Source organism: Manacus vitellinus, unplaced genomic scaffold (assembly GCF_001715985.3).
Source record: "Manacus vitellinus isolate BGI_N305 unplaced genomic scaffold, ASM171598v3 scaffold_3_pilon, whole genome shotgun sequence".
NCBI lineage: Eukaryota > Metazoa > Chordata > Aves > Passeriformes > Pipridae > Manacus > Manacus vitellinus.
In genome coordinates, this window is record NW_021940535.1 from 39,303,307 (window position 1) to 39,328,762 (window position 25,456).

The 25,456-nt window shown below is 40.9% G+C and overlaps 1 protein-coding gene across 1 annotated transcript in view; it reads left to right on the forward strand.

Annotated features, from left to right (window-relative positions):
• The window catches only part of APBB1IP (amyloid beta precursor protein binding family B member 1 interacting protein), a 65,266-nt gene extending 43,709 nt beyond the window's left edge, over nucleotides 1-21,557 (forward strand). Inside the window, exons 11-14 of the mRNA XM_018075192.2 lie at nucleotides 11,866-11,964; nucleotides 12,861-12,978; nucleotides 16,848-16,945; nucleotides 20,080-21,557. Of these exons, the coding sequence (XP_017930681.1) occupies nucleotides 11,866-11,964; nucleotides 12,861-12,978; nucleotides 16,848-16,945; nucleotides 20,080-20,613 (849 nt within the window). The 3' untranslated portion in view covers nucleotides 20,614-21,557. The remainder of the gene's footprint in view (nucleotides 1-11,865; nucleotides 11,965-12,860; nucleotides 12,979-16,847; nucleotides 16,946-20,079) is intronic.
• The last annotated feature ends 3,899 nt before the right edge of the window (nucleotides 21,558-25,456 follow it).

A 25,456-nucleotide genomic window follows, 5' to 3' on the forward strand; every position in this document is an offset into this window, starting at 1 on the left:
ATGTCACACATTTTCTTTTATATGTAAACATGTTTAAATGTGAAGCTCCAGAGACCCTGATGAGATAAAAAGCTCCTGCAACATCATGTGTAATTTCTTCTTTGCTTCATTATTGATCAGCAACATACGTTTAGAACCTTAATTTTATTACTGATAGTTTTATGATATGTATCTACACTACATCTATAAAGTTGTCTTTAAAACAGGAGTGAATATGGTGACTGTTCAGGTGACTGGACACATTTGGACAAATGGCACACAGAGCAGATGTATGATGAGACTGGCAGTCCCTAATGTTGATGTTATGAGCACCATGGATTAGATACTAAAAAGTATGTCTACTTTTTTTGCAGCATAGTCATACCTGTTGAGGGTTTGTTGAACTGAGACACAAAATCTTGCGGGAATAGACCTCTCGTTTGTCATATTTTATTGCACAACTATTTGTGGCAGGAGGGCAAAATACATTGTTCATCCACTCATGAAAATCAATGCTTGCTATTGAATGAGTATCTCACTGCTGCCTTTCCAGGTAGTAGCACTGCAAGTAGGCTGGGAATTCTACATTCCTCTCAGAAAAGGAAAAGAAGCCTATGCTTTTCACTTAAATCAGAAAGAAATGAAGCTTTGAGATTGCAGTAATTGGGCCTTGCTTGCTATCTGTCATTAATACAGATTTTAGAATACAGTGGGATTACTGTGTACAAGGCAGAAGATTTGTTGCTGCTTTTCTTTTTAAAGACCTGCAGTGCAAACAAAGTATTAGAAAACACAGTATCTTGCCATCTCAGAAAAAAAAAGTAAAGGAAACATTCACATCAGAGGTCACTTATAATACCACATTTCTGGCTGTAGCTGCATACTTACAGCACTTTTTTTATTCTGTTCCAAAAATGTCTCCTAGCCTAATTTACATATGGCCAAGCAGAAGTGGTTTATAGATACATACATATTTTCTGAAACAGATGTATCTAATTAACACAGATGAGCAGTTTTAATACTATAGTCCTCCACAAAATGCTCTGCAAGAAGCATTTTATCCTTTCTTGTAAAATAGGGACGAGCCTTCTGAAGTTAACAGGTAAGTATTTCTTCTGAAAAATACAACCTCTAATGAAAAAAAGGAAAAGGGGAGCTGATATAAAAAATAAGGGGAAATTGATTTTCTAAACAGATGACTGGTCAAGGAAGTATCTGACTAATTTAATGACAGTTATTCACATTCTGCTCAGATGAGAATAAAAGCATGATTTTTGAATGCATGTAGCAATGTGTTTAACTGTTCACAATAATTACCGCCATCTTCTGTGAAAAGAGGTATGTTATTTTCACTAGCAATAAGGCACAACTCAACTAAAATACTTCCTTTATTTCATGTGTGATGTTAGTGCCGTACCCTTAATGTGAAATGAGAAGAACAAGATTAAAAGCTCAGTAGGGAAGGCTTATAAATGTATGAAACCTACTTAGCAAGACTGTTTACTCTGATGCTTCTAAAATGCATTTGCAGTAAACATCATATTGATCAGATCATTATTTTTGAGCAACACGACTTAGTGATGAGTAGATTATTTTACGGTGATTGTTCTTCATTTTAATTCCTACAAATCATCATTTGGTAAATTCCTTATGGGCTCAGTTTCAATCTTGGCTTCTTTTAATGATTGTCACTTGCAGTGGTTGGAGTTGGTCAGGAAGTATGGGCAGGTACTGATATCTTCAAATCTGTTATTTCAGAAGTGGAAGTCTCTCACTTAGGGTGGCTTTCTGACAGTGGTACAATGGAGAGTTTAATATTTATTATAATTTCTGTATATTAATTTGAATTCTACATATACCTTTTTGAAGGCATGCTGCTGCAGTGAGTTCTGTCATATCCTTCTCTTACTTTTGGAGGTTGGAGCTGAGGATGTCATACATCTTGAGATCTGTGGGCTGAGGGAAAGAACAAAGTTAAAAGTCGGTCTCTCTGATTGGTTGCTTGGTGACACAAAAGTGTATGGACAGTGACATAGAACCATCTGTCACACTTAGTCACATTTTGTTCCTGTCTGTTTTTATATGGAAGTCTCCCAGAAGAAAATATCTCTCTTGTTGGGAGAAACTTGTCCTGACATGTCAAAGGAAAACAAACCATCATCCTTGATGATTTCTCATCCTGCCATATTTTGAGAATGAAGTCCTCAAGATGAAATGACAGGTGCATTGAGCATTGAGAATATCCTGCTGAATTCAGAACCAGACATAATTTCCCAGCCTTGAGCATTGAGTTGAAAAAAATACTGTATTTATTTCTGACCGGTTAAGCTAATTGGCATCCTTACTTCAAGAACAGGGAAATGCCCTTTGTTCATTGAAATGGCAGCAAATGGCCAGTGAGTGGGCTGGCTTGCAGTTGAATATGGCCTCATGCTTGAAGGAAACGTCCTTGCTTTTCTTCCAGTCCCCATTTGTATGATGAGCCTTCTACACAAATAACTAGGTTAAAAACAGTAACGTTTGTTCCTGCCTTTGAAGGTCTTGTCTCATATTAGCAGGGAGAAAAGATAAAACCTTTCCTTTTGCTGCCCCCCAACCTTGGTCATCTTTATGATGTGTCTTTAAGGAGGGAAGAGCACTCAAGAAATATTACAAGAATGAGCAGAATGAGAATGCATTTTTGTGTCTGTGTGCCAGGCATTGCCAAGAACTTAAAGGAAAGAGGAGCACTATAACTAATGTTAATCTCAACACTAGTGACTTGGTTTTAGTTAGAACAATGCAATTTTTCAGGTTGTCTGACACAGACATGAACAATATGGGTGTTGCCTCAAAGTCTTCATGACTCTGAACATTTGAATTTTCTTTGAATGTTGCTCCACCCTGGATCTCTCTAAATGGGATGTGGGTTTTTTCTCCAGTTCTTTCTCCTAGGCTCCAGTGAGGTGTGGAGCTTGCAGAGACAGTGAGTCTTTAGTCCTAGTGCCTGTCCCAGCTAACATGCATCAAATCCCCAGGAGCAATAGCTCCCGCTTGTCCTGTTTCTTCTTTAATCTAGCCATTTCAACTTCAGTGATCATACTTGGGTTACTGGCTTGGGTACTGGTATTAGTGTAGCAACAGCAAGATCATGCACATCATGGGCAGGTTGCTTTGATACTTAGCCTGAAGCTGGGGTGGGTTTTGCAGTCTGTGATTTTGAAGCTGCACCTAGACTATCTCAAATATAAGTATTCTTGTCTGCAGATCCACCCTGTAGGATGTTCCTCTTACAGCTAGAGAAGCATAATGTGTTGTGAATGCTCCTTTCCTATAATTTCTTCCCATTATGTCAGCACCGCACTGTATCTACTACAGTTTACAACAAAAATGGGATGTTTTTTTGCTTCTTTGTTAACCATCAAGACACTGAGGACATAATGGGCAAAAGGGTGGTGTGCCAGAAACTATTTAAAAGCACATCACAGTGTTTACTAGCAAAAGAGAGAGCACTTAGCTGAGCTTATTGAGGAGTTTCCTATCAGGATGATTCAGGACACAACTGCAGTAACGGAACAAAGCAGCTACTTCCTCGTATCAGCTACTCTCAGGCAGCAGAAAGCCCAGCTGGGACCAACCACAAAGGGCACAGCTGGTAGTTGGTGACTGAGAGCAGGATCACCTGTAGCTGTCCCTGGCAGCAGCCCAGAACCAACATGGCTGGGTCCTGAGGATGAGAGTGCACCCTGGCACAGATGCGCCAGTGGACCTGGCTTTCAGGAATTCTTAGACCTTGGGGCAACTATAAAACTTGAAGAACTGTTTTATTCCCCAGTGGCTCCTGATCTGCACTGAGCTCTAACCTTCTTAAATGCAGTTGTTCTATACCACTGCTAAACAGGCCTTCCTCCCTCAAGGGAAGTCCCACATTTAAAAAACAACACAAAGAACCCTGAGCATATTAAAAATAGAGCCTCTGAATAAAATAAATACTTCCAAGACATCTGCTTCTCTAAACATGCAGATTCTTCCTATTTTCTACTTGGCCTAAATGTAATGCTTACATAAATTTCAAGATCACACCCTTTACTTTGACATCGGATAAAGCAAGTCTTTTCTTAACAGAGATCTCCATATGCAGAAAAGAAGAAAGGAAAGGGCAACTAAGTGTGAAAGAAGACTCTCACTCAAACCTGCATCTGTCAAGGTCAGATCTGTCCCTCTGTTCCCAGCACAGTAGGCAGGAGAAGGTCACAGCACAGCTCTCCCTGCCACCCTGTGGAGAGTGCTGGTCACTCCTGGTAGAGGAACAGTGAGGGAACAAAAATCTCTCTCCTTCACAGAAAAAACAGTTTCACACACCTCACACAGCAAGTAGGAGTGGTTTGGTGCCTCAGTTACCTTTGCATTTACAAATGCAATATGTGTAGATTCCCTGTGGATCTTCTCATTCATCATGTGCTGTGTTACATGGGAAATGCTGTGGAAATGGATGAGACCTTTTGTAATTCATTTCATATTCTGAAGCTGAAAGTCCTCAGAACCAAGAGATTCCACTGGGAAGGAATGAATCTGTTCATCGTGCTAGCAACAGCATCTCTTGCACGGAGCAGAAATTGTGAACATAATGTTTATTTTGTGCATTGGATGTCTCTGTGTGTGCATCTGCACACACACTAGTCCAGGAGCTGATTTTGTCACACCATGTTGAAAAATCTTTCAAAGCAGACAAATAGCAAGGTAATCTATATGCAAATTTGCTGGTTTAGTCAGTCTGATGTGCCTGTGACAAAGAGAGGATTTAATTATAGTTTATTGGTGCTGGTTATGCTTGAGTAATCTGGAGGTAATGGTGCATAATGCTGAATTAATCTAGGATGAAAAAAATTGGTTTCCTGGGGATAAACTGAGACAAAGGCAAATCATCCTCTATTTCCACAGCTGGGTACATTTTCCTGTGCAGTTAAAACAGTTAAGTATTCCTGGCGTCATTTGGAAAACAATTTTTTAAAAGAATTCCTAATGATCCAAAGAAATTTGGGATTAAATTTTCAAGAAGAATAGCTTCTGTTTGTAACAGCAGCATCATTCTAGCAGATAATTTGGTATTTAGCTGCTTAGCTCCTGATTCCCTCTTCCCTCACACCTGGTGTGCTCCATCGCAGACTGAGTCCTGTACATAATGCATTCCACACAATGACAGCTAAGAAGGTAGAAGGTGAAAATTAGCAGTGTTTGAGATAGAAAACACTATGAAGAACAACTATGTAGAACAAAGGACTAGTGCAGGAAACAAGGATAGAAAACAGGAGATTTTTTATTTCTTTATGTGAAAGATTTGGAAATTGAGTTAGCAGGAATGCTTCAGGTAAGTGTTTCAGAGTAAAATTCATTGCTAGATAAACTGAGAAAGCAAAAGCAGAAATACTTTTTATTGCAGAACACTTTCAGATATGTGGGATTACAGTCGTAATACGTGCGTAGTTTTGCAAGATTAATGTATAAACAATGGGGAGAATAAGGACAGAGAATGAACAGTGAGAAGTGGAATATAATAGCTTCAGAAAATATTATTTCCTGCATAAAGCAGACCTCTTTGGTTACAATGGCTATTGCATATTTTAATGATCTAAAAAATTTGCCTCAGTCATTAGAGAAATGTAGGTCAAAAGAATAATTTCCTGATAATAGGACAGTTACTGTTTTATCTGTGGAGTTCACACATCTTCAAAAGAGCATTTAAGCCTGATCATCTTCATGCAAGGAGTGCATGGCATCAGAATTTGACTGTTTTTAATAGTTAAATAGATTGCAAATTTGAACTACTTCAGTGTGATTTTTGAAAGGTGTTGAGTATTAATTGTACTTGCAGTCATGGGAACCAGAAGAGTCTCATCCTTTCTGGGAAGCTAGTTCAACACAGCACAAGTTTATCAGTAACAGTTAAGGTATCAAAAAATATTGACCATTTTGTGAAAATTCAGCTGAAAGCCAAAGCTTTTGATCCAAAGTTAGTCACTCTTTATGCTTCTGGCTATTGTTTCTGCCTCAGAAACTGAGCAATGATCCATATATTTCGGGGCAAGGAATCCAATGAGATGCCTGAGTAACTTCAGTTTACTTTTCATCTTCAGTGTTGGAAGAAGGCAAAGAGAAAGAACATTTTATTGGGATAATCTCCAATTTCATGCACACATGGCCTTTAGTCATTTGTTTTGGCAGAGACCACAGAAACCGCATCATTCAGTTCCCATTTCTTCAGGTTTTCAATGTGTTCTATCTTTTTTTCCTTAGGCAAAGAATTTATTTTATATCTGAAAATGTAATCTGTGGACAAATATTTCTTTAAATCTCCTCAGAAAATAACCTCTTTATATTCAAGTGCTTCTGCTTTCTCTATCTCTGGACAGTTGATGCTTATAGACAGTGGGTCATAAGAGAACACTAGATTCTGTTCCAAACCTCTTCAGTGCTTTTCTGGGTGAAACATGGCATGTCCTTTTGAGGTGCTCAGACTCTAATACTTTCGAAATCAGGCTCAATGATGTAATTAATTCATCATTATTAGGAGTTTTGGCATCGACGGAAAAAAGTTCACTGTATTCTGTATTATTTCAAAGTGCTGTTACATTTTTTTAATGGGAGAAAAATTCTGAAGTCTCCTTCTACTTGCATATTCCCACTTTTCGTTCAAACTATGTCTTCTAGAGTGGTTGCTTTTTAAGCAGTTGTATTTTGTCTTTTGTATTTCATTTTGGTGCTGCATGTTTCAGAAGCAAAGGTGCTTAACCTTTCCAGAGAAGATGTTTTCACTTTGCTGTCAGATGATTTTAATGATCCTCTCAGGACACGGTTTACACCCTATAAAAAATAAATTATCTGTCTCTATGTGTGAGATGCATAACATTAATTGAGGTTAGTGCCATTTTACCCTAAAGTACAGTATTTCTCACGTGGCTGTCATGAGTGATATTGCTGTGACCTCTGAATCTAGTTTAGCAAAACCAGGCTTGCATAGTCACTACAGCTCCTTACATCTGTGTGCTGTACTTAAGCGCTCTTCTGAGACACAGGAGTTGTGAAAGGAGGAAATTGGTCCACATGGAATCATAGGGATTTAGGGACTTTCATACCAAGTCAGCATTTCCAGGGACTTCCAGCTGCCTAGATTCTTCTTTGAATTGCTTACCCTGAATCACCATTTTTATGCACTATCTAATAGATTTTGCCTGAAGTTTTTAGTGGCAAGTCAAGCTTGTAAAGGTCAGTATTGACAGCAGAGACTTCTGCTATTTGTACTGCTGAAGCAATTTCATTATGGTACAGTTCTTCCAAGAGAACAACTGCTGGGGTGGGGTGTGACAATTCTTGGCTGAAACATTAGTAGCATAATTTTGTTATGCTACTCTGTAGCGTGCTTCATGGATCTAAACACAGGAAGCCAAATGCCTCCATCTGGGCCACTTAATAATAATCTTCTGTAGATATAAACCTTCAGTACTAAACTTGGTGCTGCTGGTGTTTGACTCCGTGGTCTGGCCTTGCAGACAACTGCTGTAGGCAGCCTCTGCACTGGCAGTATGGAACAGTCCTCCTTAGATGCAATCCAAAGCCCAGGAAAGGTGATGGGGATATTTCCAGTTGACTCTCAGTGGGCCATGGGTCCAGTACAACGTTAAGCTTTATGTGTCATTGATGAATTTGTATGTAAAAAGAGCCAGTGCCTCTGCTGCTTCTTGGAAAGTAAGAGAGGGTACAGTTCTCAGCTTTTACAAAGAGAAGATACAGAGTGTCTGAACAGCTCTGAGATGTCTGACTTTCCTTCTGAGAGCTGAGGGTTCAGCAGCCTGCTAGTTTGGTCCCTAATTGACAGCACATTTTGACTCTGTGCTTAATCATGGTTGCTGACTGAAGTAATTTAATCAAGGAACTGATTGGGGCAATTTGGAGTAGGCCCCACTGGTGAATATCGGTAGTTAAGATGGATTGCCTAGTGGAAACAATAGACAGTAAAAAAATAGGCTAGAGGGTAGCTAGTAAGTTACTCCCATGATGTCCAGCAAGGGACACTCTCACCTTGTTCACTGACAGTTCCCTCTCAACTTCTCAGGATGGTGAGAACCCCAGAGTCTCAAAATAGTCATAGTCAGGATAAGCAGTGAGGTAAGGAAGTTTGCTGCTGATGTCATGTTATTCAGATCATCAAGGAAAGAGCAGATTGAAGAATTCTGGAAGGCCGTTGTGAGGCTGAGGTTCGGTGCTTAGTGGTTGTCATATATAAATCAAGCATTAGGAATGATTAGGAAAGACACAGATGATAAAACAGTAAATGTTGCCTTACCATGGCACAAGTTCATGGTTTCTGCTCACCTGTGCAGTTCTGGTTCTCTCATGTCAAAGAGGATGTATAATAAACTTGGAAAAGTATCAAGCAGGAGCAACAAGGATAAGCAAAGGTAAGGAATTACTTTAAATTGAAGGAATGACTGAAAAGACTAGAAGCCTATAGGCTAAAAAAGAGGTAAATTCCCTGGAATATGATTCAGATCTGTAGGCTCAGGGGTGGCATGGAAAGGTGTGGGTAGGGGTCAGGCATTCATGTCTCTTCCAAAACAAGAATGTTACACAAAGCTCTTGGCAGTCAGTTTAGAGAAGAAGGAGGTAGTTCTCCACAGAGTATGTGGCAGACTGTGGAAATTATTGCTAAAAGATGTTGTGGATGCCAGAACTCTTTGTGTTTATTAAAAAGCTGAAGAAGTATCTGGAGGAGAACCTAAATATGGAGAAATCCCATGTGCTTAGAAAATCGCCTGACCTGAAAATAGTTGTAGACAGTGAGAGTCCAGAGAAGGAAGTACCATATATGCTTATCTTGTTCTTTCTCTTCCCCCATTTGTGTCGAAGGCCAGATACTGGGTTCAGGGACCTTTGATCTTTCACAATAGGGATGTTCTTGTGAAACTAACACTTCCATAGAGTGCCCCAGAGGAGAGGTCTGCAGCAGCCCCTGTTGAGCACCCCAAAAGCAGATTGTTATGACAGGGCTGTGTGTATGTGCAGCATCATTTACTTTGTTTGCTCTCTGCCACAACCTCCTCTGCCTTGTTACACAGTGTGGACTCTCTTCCAGATGTTTGCATGAATCAGTTGTTAAAAGATAGAAGTCTTTTATTTTTTCTTGTGCTAAAAAACTGTTGGTAGGTGTGGTGTTTGAAAATGAGGGAAAGATGTAGATCCAGTGGACTTCCTTGTCATGAAAAAGGAGGAGGAAAAAAAGATAAAGCTTGTCTTTTTCCTTTTTGAAAGCTTTGGGTGCCATCTGCTGGGTTCAGTAGGACCTTACACACTGGAGCAAAATTGCTAGTTGCTGATTGAAAAATGCCCGAAGAATTGAATTTACCCAGGGTTGCAGTGTCTTTGTTTGCACCTCCTGGTTCTTTTGTCTCCGTTGATAATAATGTAACGCAGGGGTATGGGATGTACTCTGGCACGCAAAAAAGTGTCTGCTTACAGTTGCTGTTTTAAGGTACCATTCAGACTGAATTCTCTAATGATTTTCACTGTGTTTGGTCACATAATGGAGAAATGGTGGAAGGTAATAAGGATTTTTAGGCATTGTGTCCTGGCCACATATTGCAGTAGCAGAGCCCACTCTGAGCAGCATTCAGGCTGTCTGAGTCTGCAGGAGATGAGGGGCTGATGCTGGGAGCTGGAGAAAAAGCTGTTTGTCCAGGGGCCTTGTTACTGCCTCCATTTGATACATGACAGAGGTGTATAAGAGCAAGATACAGCCCCGTATGTTGAACTGTGTGAAGGGGTGGTGTGCGAGTGTACCAGGTGGGTGAGGGTCCTTGAGGTGGGCATGGTGCCTGCTCTGCAGTTAAGGCACCTGGAGACAGTGAGCTGGCATTTCTAGGCTTGCAGTGTGAGATGTCCCTAGCTCTCAGCTTTGGAGTGCTCCAGAGCAACGTAATAGAATAGGATAGCCATGGGCCCTTCCAGAGGGCTGGAGCAGACTTCGCATATTTGTCCAGGGGAGATGGTCAGCTGTGTGTTTGCAGAAAAATGGCCAACAGGACGACCTGTGTGAGCAGGTGAGTGCAAACACGCAGGGACCTGTAACACAGGGACTGCCTTGGGACTCATCTGCCACTGAGACCTCTCAAGAGTAATATCCCTTTGGTTTTTATTTCCTCACAGTTATCTCCCTGGTGTGTTCATTCTTGCTCCTTAATTTGATGATGCAGGGATTTGGCAGCAATACAGCCTTGTGCAGTCCCATCCTCTCATCCATCCCTTGCCACTCGTTGTCTCCTCAAGCTACAGTGGCCCTTATCCCCATGCCCTGTGTGAGGTCATGCTGTGTACTGCTGGGTTTAAAAAACCCCAAAAGTACAGCATGATGAAATGGGTTATATTTAATCAAGACCAGTTCCCTTTTTTTGGAATCAAGAGTGTGGCCTCATGAACAGCTGGGTCAGCACAAGCAAGGGAAGCCTGATGTCTTCAGTGCTGAGGGGAGAGCAAGGGAAACATGGTTGAGGAGCAAGGCCTCTGTATTTGGCTCTGCTTTTGAACCCCTGGATCACCCAACTGTGGACAGAGGTGTCCTCTGTGCCAGGATGTCCCAATCACCAGCAGGCATCTGTGGAGACATCTGGCACCTACAGGAGCCCAGGGCTGGCAGGCTGCTCACAGCACTCTGCACTGTGAGGGATCCTGCCATATTCTCCACCTCCAGCACTGCTCTGCTTTGAAAGGCACTTAATGATAGGTATAAACCCAGGGTCCTTGCTGCTAGGTGTAGGTATGCCTCGAGTTTTTAACTGCACTGGCTGAAAAGAGAGTGGTGTGACAACAGTGGATCCTTGGAGTGTATTTGGCTATTCTTTTGTGCATTCACGGTATTTCACTAAATGTGTACTTAAAATTTCTAAGAATATAGATAGAAATGAACATGTAAATAAGGGATAATTAAGCCTTTTTCTTTGGGTTCATTCTTTTCCTTGCATATCAAGAGATCACAGTATGTTATTCAATCCAAGTTACTATAGACTTACATCCTTCTCTGCTGTAGCAGGGAAACCAAATTCCTTCGGAGACTTTGGGAGAATTTTCAGTCCTAGGCAAGTAGGCAGCCCAGCATTTTGGTGGTCTTTGAGTTGGAAAAGTATGTCAGCACGTACCAGTACTACCTTGATCAGTAAGGGGAAGAGATCCTAACTTTTGTCCAAAATTAAAAAAGAAAGGTTTAAAAATTGTATAGGTTTCTGATACAAACAAATGAAAAAGAATACTTCTGATGGAGTTGCACTTTGAATCATCATCTATCTAGAACATATCACAGTTTTACATAACTGTTGTAAACAACAGCAAGAGTAAAGCACAATCAAAATGTATAGTAAGAAAGCTAGAACTCAGCCCGAAGAAAGGCAGTCAGTTTGGAAGAAAAATCTGTTTCAGCTCAAAGTTTATGCTTAAACAAATTTAACATACTCTTTGAAAACTAATTATGTTCAGCATTCAGTCTGGGTGCCTTACATATGGCAAACCACAATGAGAAACAGACTTCCTTCCAGTGTTTATACATTGAGTGTTAGTCCTTGAACCCCAGAGCATTTGTAGACTTCATTGAACTCTAGACCACTGTTACATTTCTGTAGCCCTTGAATTCATATTACAATGCATTAAAATTAATTGAAGCAAAAGCTGCCAGTGGCAACTTATGTATAGTTCATAATCACCATCTTTTTTATATTTTCTTATACTCTGTTTTTGCTGTGGTTTTTTTTTTTTTCAAGTCATCTTCATGTTGTTTTCCCGCAAGGTCACTGTGCAGTGCCTCAGACTTTTGTATAGTGATTTAATTTCTGTGTTTGTCTTATTTTGTGAATTAATATCTTTCAGCACCCCCAGATTCAGAAGGAGTCACAATATATCAAGTACTTGTGCTGCGATGATCGAGCAACCCTGCATCAGTGGGTAACAGGAATAAGAATTGCCAAGGTGAGATTAAAAGTAAATTTACTTAAGTATGTTTTCTGTAAAATCTTGTCTTCCTCAGGTTGCTGACTGTCATCACCTCAACTGGAAATATTGTGACAAGAATGGACATTCATGCTAATTTTACCATAGAATGATCAGAAGTGCATGATGAGGATGGATTTGCTCAATGTCCCTGTACTTTAGTTATCAGTGTATTTATCTTATTAACACAAGAGTGAGCTCAGTTGCTATGAAACTCATGTACTCATAAAACTTACTGCACAGTTATCTGGCTCAATAATAATACCCTCTTCAAGAAGATCCTAATTGACAGCCCATTTTGTTTTGCACAAAAAATTAGAGATGGATTTATACATAGCCTTGGTACTGGCTGTAGCTTCCTATACAGTCCTGCTTCTCTCAGCTGTTAGTTTGGGGTTTTTTTTATTCCAGTTCTGCTGCAGGGTGACATCCAGCAAAGGTATGGGGTGAACATCAAATTATTTTGTGTCTTACACTGACAGAGCTGTTTGCTCTAGAGCCTGTGATTCAATGTCTCAGGTCTCCAGTTTGAAAATGTAATACTTGGAAAAAGATTGGAAAAAGATATTTACTGAGAACTGTTGGTTTTAAAGCCAAGTTTCAAGAATTTTACAAACACTGAAACAAACATAAAATGTAAGAATGGTATCAGAAGGACTGTGTTAAGTCATGGGGAGTCATGTTCTACTGTGTCATTACAGAGATGCTTTCCACCTGGCCCTGTACAGAAAAGGGCACACCACTTGTAGAAGGTATTTTTTAACAAAACTGAGTAGGAAGAAACAGGGTCAGAAAAGTAGGCCAAGAGCAAAATGAATGCTTGGCCTATGTCATGCCTAACACATGCTCATTTTATTGTTTTGATTGTTTTGCAGTATGGCAGAACACTCTATGATAATTACAAATGTGCAGTGAAGAAAGCTGGCTTGTCCTCCCTGTGGGCAAATCAAAGAACAGTGGAACCAGCTGCCCCTGCGGGATCCTCATCAGCAGGTACCGATGCTGTCACAGCAGCTGAAGTCACATTTATTGCCCTCTTCTGTTACCATCAGTGTTGCATATAGTCTTTGTTCAGAAAACTGTCCTACTGATTCAGCAAGATAATATCTTGTTGTAGACAGGCCAGTGGTCTCTCAGCAGCAGAGCTCTCACTTTAAAGTTAGAATTTGGAAAGACAGTTCACTGAAGATCAGTTTAAATCTGCATAACTTAATAGGGTATTTTTCTGTTGGCATCTTTATCCTCTGTCTACATTTTACAGACTGATGGTCCATGTCTTGAAGCTTTCTGTTTGCCCTTCTCTACACTGGCTGTTTTGGAATTTTTCTTTCAATTAGTAAAAAGGTTTAGTGGGATATTCAGAGATTGATCACTTCAGAAAGTGATTATTACAGGATGAGCCACTCTCTTTCCTAGCCTTTCTCTCATTTGCATGGTAACAATGTGGGTGTTAAGAGAAGGACACAAGAGTAAGAAAGGATTGGGTTATTTTCTAACCTTACTTTTCCAGTAGCTTCATCATGCTGCTGTTACCAGTCTTACTATGATACAAATACAACAGTGCATGATACTAGCTGTAACTTCCATGAATGTTTTTCGTTTACATGCTTAAGATATCCTTGCTTTGTTAGGAAGGGCATGCTGGCCAAGTACTTACTGTTGTCATAAGACAGTCAAAGTCAAAATCAGTGTTGGCATTTAATATTCTGACTTCTCGTGTAGACAAGATCCTCCAGTCACCTTTCTAAGCTTTCAGTTCGCCTAGTCTTAGTACATGTGAGATACAGGGTGGTCTTCCTACTGTCCCTTGGAATCAAATCATGTTAATAAATGGATTTCTGGGGTGGGAAGACCCAGTAACAGACTGTTTTGAGATCAGGGGATTTTCTTATGGTTGGGGGAGGGGGTTTAGTGGAGTGAGGGTGGATGGGACAGTCATGGAACATTTGTATTCTGGTGTTGATAGCAGTAGAGAGAGGGCTGGCCAGTGGGGCTCCAGGCTGATGCTGCAATCTGGAGAAGATATAGGCAGGACTGAAGCCTTATAAAGACTATATAGACATCTGTGTGACTTCAGCTCCTGACTAGAATCCATTAACACTGCATGTATTCAATAGAATATACTGCTAATTTTAACTAATGGATTGCATTAAATGGTTAAGTAGCCTAGAAAGATTTTAGTACTGTATATTGTCTCTCTGGAAATATCTCTGAAGGATCATTAGCCTTCTAATTGAGGCAAGTCACTGTGATTCTGGCAGTCTTACAGTTATCAGTGCTGCCCTGTTTAAAACCTGGGGCCCAACTATAATACTAGAACCTGAACTGCCTGACTGTGAGCAGTTGTTTGCATGTTTTGGAAATGGAACAAAGCATGTTTTCTTTTGTTTTCAGATGGCCCTATAGCCATTTGTATGGACTGATTTCAGTATAGGCTAAAATCTGCTATAGAAAACTACAGTCCTGTGTGAGTTTAGCAGGGGCTGTACTCTGTTAACTTCAGTGGCTGCCAAAGGAAGGCAGCTGGGACTTCTGTTCTCACATACCATGTGGCCACTATTCCCTGGACACTCTGCTGTAGCCAGCATTTGTGTGTTCACATATACCCCAATCTGTGAAGTCTGTGGTTCTGAAGTGTCCCAAGTGCCAGGCACATCTCAGGCAAAATATGTTGTTTCCCTCTCTGCCTTACTGTCTTTGGATGCTAAAAAAAATGTATGTAGTGGTCCTGCACAATATCATGATGTTTGAAAGATTAAAGAAGTTGCTTTATTCAGATGTTCCTCATCACTACAAGGCTGAATATTTTGCATTTCGGTATCTATATTTTGCCTTCTATTTGGACTACTTTTTTTTTCTTAAAACAAATACTAATTTACCATAAAATTTTGGAGGCATTGACTTGCAAAGAATACTATAACATTTGAATTAAAAATAAAAAAGCCCACGTGGACTCACATATTATATTGGCTGGGAGTCCATTAGCTGGCTGACTTTGTATGTGATAGCATATGTGGAGGTATGTGGCAGGAGATGATAGATCAAGTGTTGCTTTCAAGTTTTACATTAACAGAAGAAGAAACAGATTACTGTGTCCCAGCCTTCTGGTATATCATATTTGCCAAGTAGAACATTTTGCCTTGCACTAGATAGAGTGGATGTCTCTCTGCTCTCCTTCATTTAGTTAGATCTCAGTATGACTGAGGGCAGCAACATCTTTGAGCAGTGTGAAGACCAGACTCTTGCTCTGCTATGGACAGCAGACAAAGGGAGGAGAGACAGTAACTTGCTTTACTTGTGGGCACAGCCACAGAACCCAGGGATTTACATTTCCTTCCACTGAGCACTTACAGCCACAGGGTTAGTTTTCTCTTCGTTGACTTTTTTGTTAGTCCTTCAACAAACACAAGACTATAGTTTGAATGATCCAAATGGTACTTTGGATCAAATAATGCTGAACAACAATGCAGGCACAGGCACAAAATATAAGGACTTCAGACCACTTCCTGTCATTCCCGTGAAGCCTAAATAGCCCTAGTAAATTAGGTACATTATAGAGTTTGTCTTACTTCTCTGCCAGTCATGTAATTTGCAGGCATGGCAATAAAATTAATTTATTCTATTTCTTACCACAGTCATGGAACCTCTTTGCTAATCAGTAAAGTACACTTCAAGATTAAAGCCATCACTGTTCTTAGATTTACACTGTAGACAGCTAAGGGTTCACTGGCATCTGAGAAATACATGAGTGGAACTTTAATGGATATCAGAACTGTAAATTATAATAGAGCTATAATAGGCAGTCATTAAGGTAAAACATATCCCTAGGCACCAAAGCTGTACTTTGACATGTACAGCTTCCAAAAATCCTACACTAAACTGGAGGGTTTATTTAATCCTCATCAGACTATACAGGGGCCAAGGATTTTTCATAAGTTTGTCCTTTGGTCTCACATTCACTTACTCCATTTGACAGCACCAGGTTATTTATGCATATCCCTTACACACGCAGGAATGGTGGGCAGATGTTTTGCAGAGCTTTAACTTAGACAGGCTGAAGGTCTGCATTAATCCGAGAAGACAGTGAAGTTCACAAATCTTCCTGACTACAAATGGGGAGAAGTTTAAGCTGTTATCTCATTGACTAAAGAAAGTGGATCAGCCCCTCTGTAGGACTTCAGACCTTCAGCCCCCATGACTGATTGATATGAAACTGTGGCACTTTTAGTCTTTAGTCTAAATTAAAGGGAAAAAAAATGCCATAAAAACAGAGAATATGGTAATACTACACCACACTACAAACTTCAAAATGCTGTTATGAATGACAGATATTCAAACCGCGGCAGGCCAGAGCGTGGACTTTAACTATGCCAGTTAGATTTCTGCTTAGCTTCCCTTCCAAAGCCAGCTTCCCATCTCTGTTCCTGCATCAGCCTTAATGGTCCCCTTCCATAATCACCATTTACAATAGTCAGACGAAAAAGCTCTTCATTTGTCAACACCCGTACACACTCTGATAATTTCTGTCACATCTTCTTAATTCTGCCACTTGCACTTCCTGTAGGATTGTCAGCCACAGCCATGGAGGCATATGGACAGGTATAGGTTTTAATGTAAGGTACTTTGTTTATTTTCCTTAAGTAATTAACTGAATATGAAAAGTCACAAAATGAGCCTGAAGTAGAAAACAGGTATCTATATGCATTTTAGTGAATTATATATAAAACTCCTATAACAAGTGGTTCCTTGTGAAAATTGTAAAGACATTTTTATAGCCTTTTTCTTAGTTGGCTATTCCCTGATCTGTTTAATATCACAAAAATGTAACACTCTCTTCCCTTTCTCTCCTTCCCTCATCACAGGTACTGTTCAATCAAATGGACAGATTCCCCAAATTACTCGTCGTTTCAGTGCAGAATTTCCGGACACTCAGAAGAAAGTGGGTACATCAGAGGCACAGGTGAGCAGTGCACTAGTTAAATGTCACCTGTGAACCAGTTCTTCAAGTTTGATTTTTTTCACCCACTGTCTTCCCCCCTCAAAGTTCCATTGTACTTACTATGAAAAGGATTTGGCTCCTGGGAAAAGTGGCTGATTTCTTCTGCCCTTCCTTGTGCTTTGCACGCTGCAAACAGTGTGTGTGCTGCACAAGAAGCCAGGAGCCACTGGTGGGAGGTGAAGGCACAGCCACCACTACTTCTGTTCTTCAGAACAAGCAGCCATGAGTTCACGTAGCAGGAATAGGAATGTGCCTATTGGGATTATCTCAAAGTGTCTTCTGTCTCTGCCAGAAAAAAAGGTCTTGCCTTAGAAACACAAAGTATACAAGTAGTATTTTCAGCAGGGAACACTGCACAGCTGAAGAGGAGTGTGTAAGAAAGGAGAAAGTGTGAAGAAGTAAGGGAAAACATTACATATTTTCATTAGGCTTTAAATGCATTCCTTGGTTAAGCTCCAAATTTTGTGTGCTTGTACCGTTTCTGGCTATAAAAATATCACAGGGTACAGTATGACAACTTCAAAAACATCCTACAGAAAAAAGTGTGCATTTGTTTGCAGTTCATTATTCAATCTCTCCACCATGCAGGAAGTGCACAGGACAAATGAAATTCAATTCCTAGAATTTTTCTCTCACCTGCATTACATGTCCTACACTTCTTGTTTCTGTCTTTGAGTTCCTCCTTGTTTCTCTGTTCTGGACCCCACTTCCTCTGGAGTAGATCACATTCTCAGAACTCAGCCAGCAGTTCCCTCCTCTTGTGTCTGAATTACTTCCATCTTTGTAGGCAAGGAGTGAGGTAGAGGAGGCATATGCATTATATTTAGCTAATGCCAGAATTAGTACTGCTGACTGCAGGGGTGCAGAGCACTTTTCTCTAGAAGAAGCAAACAAACAGGAAGAACTATTGGATCTGTGGGCAGTCACAGGACTTTGATCTCACTGGATTACAAGAGATGTTGTGGGATAGCTTGCATGACTAGAATCTTGTCATGAACAGCTACATGCTGTTTAGGAGAGACAGACCAGGAAGGCACCAGGGTGGAGTTGCCCTTTATGTGAAGCAACAGTTGGAATGTATCGAGCTCTGTCTTTGTGAGGATTATGAGCGAGTCAAGAGCTTATGGGTTGGGATATGGGCACATTAGTAAGGGTGACATTGTCATGGGTGTGTGCTACAAGCTGCCTGATGAAGAGGAGGAAGTGGATGAGGCCTCCTCCAGGCAACTAAAAGCAGTCTCAAAGTCACAGGCCCTGGTTGTTGTGGGGGGCTTTAACTACCCTGACATCTGCTGGAGAAGCAACACAGCGAAGCACAAACAGTCCAGGAGGTTCCTAAAAAAACACTGATGACAACTTGCTGTCATAGGTAGTGGAGGATCCCACAAGGAGTGTGCTGCTTGACCTTCTACTTAGAAACAGAGAAGGCCTTGTTGGACATGTGAAGGTTGGGGGCAGCCTTGGCTGTGGTGACCATGAGATTGTAGAGCTCAGTACTGAACAAAGAAGTAGCAGGACAGTGAGCAAGATTACAACCATGGACTTCGGGAGAACTACCTTTAGCCTCTTGAGGGATCCTCTTGGAAGAATCCCATGGGAAAAGGCTCTGCAAGGAGGATGGGTTCAAGAGAGTTGGTCAGTATTCAAGGTTCACTTTCTCCAGGATGACCCTGCTTGAGCAGGGATGTTGGACCAGAAGACCTACTGTAGTCCCTTCCAACCTGACCTGTTCTGTGATTCTGTGATTGGTCTCACAGCCCCAACAAGCCTGGGACAGAAGGATCGAGCTGAAGTCTTTCAGGGTGTACTGTGCTACAGTTAGAGCACTAAGCTCACTGGATCTCAACTGATAAAAGAGCATAGCTAGAAATGAAAGCTTTGTTTTCAGGACAGCAGACTTCTCCACATGTCTACAAGAAAAAATATTTGTGTAGTAACTGTCAACAGCTACCAGTTCCTACCTAAAAAAAAAAAAGAATTCAGATTATCGCCAAATGGACTTTATTTATCTTCAGTGTCAACTAGCAAACACAATTTAAAAAGAAAATCCACCTAAAATTTTGTCAAAGTTAACATCTACATAATGATTTGGTATCCTACATTTTATTTTTCTTAACTTGTATGATGGATCCTTTTAGTAATTTTTACTTCAAAAAAGTTGTCAAAGGGTTGGAATGTCTCATGTCCTTGGGTCACAAGTAGTCATGGGTAGCACTTAGTGGCTTCAGGGACCTGTTTGTTGCATTTTGAACTCAAAAGCAGAAACAGTGTGTGCATGTGCCTCGTCCAGGAGGCAGAAGACACCTTCTCCAGGCTTGTCAGTGGCCCTTGCCAGGTTGCCTGTGGAGAATCTTTCCCTGCTGTGCTCCCTCTTGCACAGAGAGGCCCAGGCAGTACCCTGCAGGTCAGGGCATATCACACCTCGCTGCAGAGTGCCAGGGACAGTGAATCCAGGCACTTTAAATGCCCAAATCTCTTCACCTTCTTCTCCATTCACTGCTGTTGTGCCTAATGAATTTGGCAGAGAATTTTGACTTCATTAGTTTAGCTTTATCCAGAGATCCAGCCATCACAGATAAAAGGGGAGCTGGAGATACACAATGAGGACAAGATCCAAAATTACATCTGCTTTTTATGTTCTTAAATCTTGCTCAGTATTTTGGGATGTAAAAACACAGCACAGGTTGACAATTTTCCTTAAGTTCTGAGGGAATGAACAGCAGGATGGAACATCAAGAAAGTATCTTTACTTTCTTGTTGTAGTAAACGTCAGGTAAATAAAGATACTTACTTGATGTTAGTCTTACTAACTGCAATTATTTGAAATTTTAAAAGCACTCATCTTGTGCTAAAGCACTTGAAGATGCATTTATCCATACTGCCAACAGGGGGTTTTCCACTGTCAAAACTCTGTGGGCAGCTCGGAAAGAAAACAGAATACTATTTTCACTTTTCAGACAAAATATACTCTACTTTGTTTCACTCTCTACTACACTTTTCTTGTGTTTTCACATCTTTTCACTGTTCTTAGGCAGTGGCATTAGTTTACACATTCACTGACTGTGTCTGTCTTTTTATTTTTCTGCTTATTTCAGGCTAAGTCAAGTAACATCAGTGCACCTGGCATGGCACAGTCATTTCTGAGGCCACAGTCAGTCCTGATTAAGAGGAACTCACTGCAGCCTCCTCCTCCACCTGAAAGGCGATCATCTGCTATTTCTGCTTCACCAATTCTACCCCCCAAAGTGAAACGAGACAGCGGCATTTTCCTAACAGATCCAGAGAGCTTTCCAGCCCCACCACCTACACTGATGATTGATTTTCCACCACCACCGCCGTCTGATTTCTGTGACCCACCTCCTGATTTTGTGCCTCCACCACCACCAGTCTCCAGCAGCAGTAATGGAGACCTGCCAGTGCCCCCTCCACCTCCACCTGTCTCCAGTAAGCCGCCACCACCTCCAGCAAAGAAACCTGTGCCTCTTCCTCCAAAAAGGCTAGAAAACACAGGAGCAGATGGAGAGCCAAGGTCAGCTGGGCCACCTCCCACTGGGGCTGGAGGCAGGCAAGCAGATTTCATGTCTGACCTAATGAAAGCTCTTGAGAAGAAGAGGGGCAACAACTCCTGAACTCTGGGAGCAGGTGGACTTTAAGACATAGCTGGTTTTGTGAGGCATCATAGAAGTGCATGCTGGATCAGGCTTTTCCAGGAGGAATTCTCCTTCAGAGTTCCTTTTGGGGGTCTCAAGAAGGTGGGGTGCCCTTTGTCCCCCTCTTTGTCTCTAGAGCCTGCTCCTTCCCCCCCTACATCTCACCACCCCCTGTTCTTGACTCCCATTCCTGCACCAGGCCAAGGTAAGAATTGACTGGAGAGTCTTGCTTCACTCCACAAGGACAGCCAGGGATGGTGGAGCAGCACTCCAGAGCCAGCCAGCAAGTGAAATGCATCTTCTGTGGCTGCCTCTCCTAGTGGAACTGGAGCTAAAGGAAAAATACAACAATGTTCTCATGTGAATTTTGAGAAGTGAGAAGATCCCTTTTCACAGAATTGCCCTTAAAGGTTCTTTATTGAAAACCCCCCGCCTATGGGGATGTTTTTTCCAATAAAAAGACCCTCTTGAAAAATGTTTTAAATAGTCTGTCTTAAAAAGTAAAACCTCAGCTAGATTATTCTGAGATGCATGTCAGGGCCAGGACCATTTCCAGACAGTGTCACCCCAAATGTTACACTCCTGTTTCTGTATGTAACTCAGTCATACCTGTCAGCATTTTCAGCTGCTGTCTTGAAATCTCATTTATTTGGTTAACCTTAGACAAATAAAAATGTTTATTTTGAAATCATGTATGCTTCCCTTGGTAAGCAGGATTTTTCTTCTGTTGGTTAACATTTGTCTTCAAACTCTACCTAGAAATAATCTGTCTTGTGAAAGACTTTGTAATTATCTTGTACCTGATAGGAATGTCTCCTCCTACAATTTTTTCATTTGTTCTCCCCATGTAATTGTCCATTGTTCATTTAGGAAGCATTCATTGTTAGTTCTCAAATAAAAATAGCTTCTATTTTACATCTGCATAAAGTGTCACAGTTAATGAAGAGGCGTTTTACTGCCAATTGGAATGACTTAAAATATTTTTAAAGAATTTTTGCCTATACCTTCTAGTCTTTTTTTTTATAATTCCAGTCTTTGCCTCTTCTCATGCACACTTGATCTTCTAAGATAATATAAATAATATATTTCTGTATTTTGAATTAGAAAAAAGCATAAAAAGCAAAATGTGTTTGTCAGAATGGATTCCTAGGTCCAGAAGTGGTGGTGGAGGCAAGAGAATGACAAGCTGGTGGCAGTGCCACAGCCTGTGAAAGTTTTGGGTCACCTCTAGTCTTATTTTTGGCTTAAGGTTGGTTTGTCAATACCCACATCCATGCGTAACAAGCTTGGCAGAAATAAGAAGGCTGTAACCAGTGCTTGATGTTGAGGAGCCAGACCTCTGACAAGTTGGAGCAAGGCAAGGTAAAACATGCCCAGCTCCACTAGAAGGGGTGTGTGGTACCTGGTCAAAGTAGAAAGTGCAGGCTCTTGGACAGAGCTGGAGTGGAGGGTGGTGTTGGATACAAGAGGAACTTGGGGATGCACTGAAGCTGTTGCAGAACTGAGATGCTTCAGCCAGGGAAGTGCCAGGTAAGTCACTAAAACAAGCTTCATGTGACTTCCCACAGCTGAATCTGTTATCACTTGAGACAAGCTGAAGCTAAGGGATGCTTTTCCTGCAGGAATCACGCCCATCAACACAGTTACTCAAGTACAGCCATGGGATAACCACTCTGTTTCCTCTTTCCTTTCTTTGTCAGCAGTGTAAGCATTGCATATGGGGAGGGGAGATGTCTCACAACTGCTGGTAACTGTCTGTTGCTCTGCAGCCCCGTGGCTGAGGAGCTGGCATTGGTGGCACGACACTACAGCTTGTACACCCCTGTCTCTACTGCTGAATAAAGAGGAGCAGGAGGATGCAAGCTTGAGTGCTGGCCCAGTGCTTTCCCACACTGCCCAAGTGGGCCTAAGCACAGTCCCAGACACAACTCAAGGAACTGCCCAGGACAGGCACATTCCCAGAAGACAACATGGACAAGTCTAAAGCAGTTTTCACTCCCCACACAGAGATCCGCCATGGTGCAGCTGTGGCCAGTCAGGGCACCAGTTCATGGGCCAGGGGACTATTTCCCGGCCCTCTTACTTCCCAATACAGAGTCCATCCAGCTTTTACTGGTTTTCTAGCTCCCTTGCTTTTCCTGAACTAAGCAAAAAGTTCTCACGAGGAGAGTGGTGGGTTCTCACTGTACCCACCACTAACACAAATGTTGCCTGGAGGTTTTTAATTGACATGCTGGGCCATTCAAAAGGTATCTTGGCACCTTCAAACAGCCAAACTGGGAAATGCTCTTGAGATCAGTGCAAGGGCTTATAAGCTTAGTACGAGCCTTAAGTTAAAAATGCAGGGGGAAAATACTAACTAGCTAAAAATAGGAGTTAAAAAAAAAACAAAAAACCAAACCAGAAAAGAGGATTACTGTTTCCCAATCCCTTTCCATATATAACTGAGGTAAGTGTTATGTGGAATCATTCAAGAGCTAGGTGTCATTTTCTGACAAGGTGTTAGGAGTGCACATCTTCAACACAGGTGACAACAGCTGTCTGCTATCCAGCTATTTTTAAATCAAATGAATTTTATGAAATATACACACAGCATCAAAATAAAGTGGGACATGTCCTTAGAAAAATGTTGCACAATAAGCTAATTTCTCTGATTCAAAAAAGCACTGAGACTTCTACAAGGCTTTTCCAGCATTCACTCTTCTCATCAGAACGCTCAGCCTCTCGCTCTATTTCCTCCCTTCTTTTTTGTTACAGCACAATAAACTCAATTTTATACAATTTACATCTGCAATCGTAACTCTTTCACTTAATCTTACACAAAAGAAGTTGAACTTTCTTCAAAACAAAAAAGAATTAAGGCCTACAGAGAACTCCAGAAATCAAATAAAATGCTGTGATAATTAGACCTCTATCAACTACTTTGTGTATGTACATGGTAGCACTGAATTTCTGAAATGTAAGATTTAAACTCCATTCAAAGAACAAAGCTGCCATCTTAATGATACACAATTATTTAGCTTGATCTGGTACCAAAACATGCTGCAAAATACAAAAAGATAGTGTAATTCAAAGCATTTGTAAAAATAGAAGTTAATCCTTCCACCTCTATCTAACCTATTGCCATACAAATAGTCTGTAGGTGATGGCTGTATGTATATCACTAGAGCTTACAGTATTTTGCAGCATGTTATTTTTAACCTTTCTCCATACCTCAGATGGAAACAGTCTCAGCAGCTGCCATCTCCTTTGGGCTCTTACATCTCTAATCTGGAAGAAGGACCTCCTTCAAGACATCGCTTTTTCATCAGTCCTTAGGATTAGAAAGGTTAGAGTCATGTGGAAAAGTCCATATGTGGGGGATCAGCACTGCTGTCCCTTCAAAATTGTCCTCCAGTACAGAAAGAGCATAAGAGCATGGACTGAGCACACCTGTTTGATTACCAGCCCCAGTATTGTTATTCCCATCTGTTCTTGCATCACTGCTCTGTTCATGTAACATGAGGGAAGAAGCAGCTCCAGAAAGACAGGTGGCAGCCAAGGATTTCAGGGAATATATCATGAAACACAGTATTAATGTTTGCATTATCATAATAAACCATAATGATCAAAACCTGGAAGTGGAAAGGGACATGGTACCAAATGCTTGGAGATCTCCCTAATTGGAAACCAGGGCTCAAGCTGCAGTGCTGCTGCATTTCCCCTGCAGACACAAAAACATTCTTTAAATCATCACTTACTTGAGTGCAACCCACTCCCCCTTAGGTGGTAATGCTGACGTTCACACGTTCCCTCACAACACCATTTTGCTTGGAATTGTCGAGAAGATGCATCAGTGCCAGGGTTTCAGTGGGCTGGAACACAGCCCAGTGCTAAAGGGTTTCAACAGGCCCCCAGCAGCCCAAACCTTTGGTCTGGAGGTGGTGCCAGCTCAAACACTGATCCCAGTGATCCAAAGAGAGCACTTTCTACCTGCACAAGGAATGCTAACCCAGGCTGAACTTGCCTAAGTTGCTTAAACTTCAGACTGGAACTTCAGAAAACTGTGAATATCTGTTTTGTGCCTCCCATTATGATACTATTTACATTTGAACAACTGCATTTACATTTGAACAGCTGTATATCTGAGGGGAAACCACCCTGAGTAATCATGTTGATTATAGCTAAGAAGTAAAGGCATTCAAATATTTTTTTAGTCCCTAAAAGATTTCTAATAATATAATTTTTTTTCCACACTATATTTCTAGAAATAGATTTGTGAAATTTTAATTATACCACTAATAGATCCTAAAACAATCTATTTGGGATTGGGAACAGACAAGGTAACATCAAGAAGTAACAAGCCCTCAGATAAGTGATTTTTTTCTGTAAATTTTCTAGCATAGTGTTAGACATGATTGCTGATGTATTAATTTTGCCTTAATTATACACTAAATTTTGTGGAACTAGAGTATCAAACAAGGATAAATAGCAAGACCTAGGGCTCAAAGACCTTTAAATACTTTCCCTGCAAGATTTTTGTAAGTTCCTTACAACATAAGGTGGCTGAATAGAAAAGCTATATTTACCTGACTACATACATAGTGAGATATTTCCAAGACAATCCTTTTCCAGATCCAATTGGTAAAATTTTCCTGAGGCTTTTTATGCATGCACCAACAATCTTTCTACTAGTATCAAAAGATACACTTTCAAAGAGCAGTGGCCCAGGCTTGATAGGCACCTGACACCAGCAAAGACACCAAAATTTATTCTGGGATAAGTCACTCCCAAGACAGACATCTTTGCTCACTATTTAACTGAATTTTCTTTAAATCTCTAT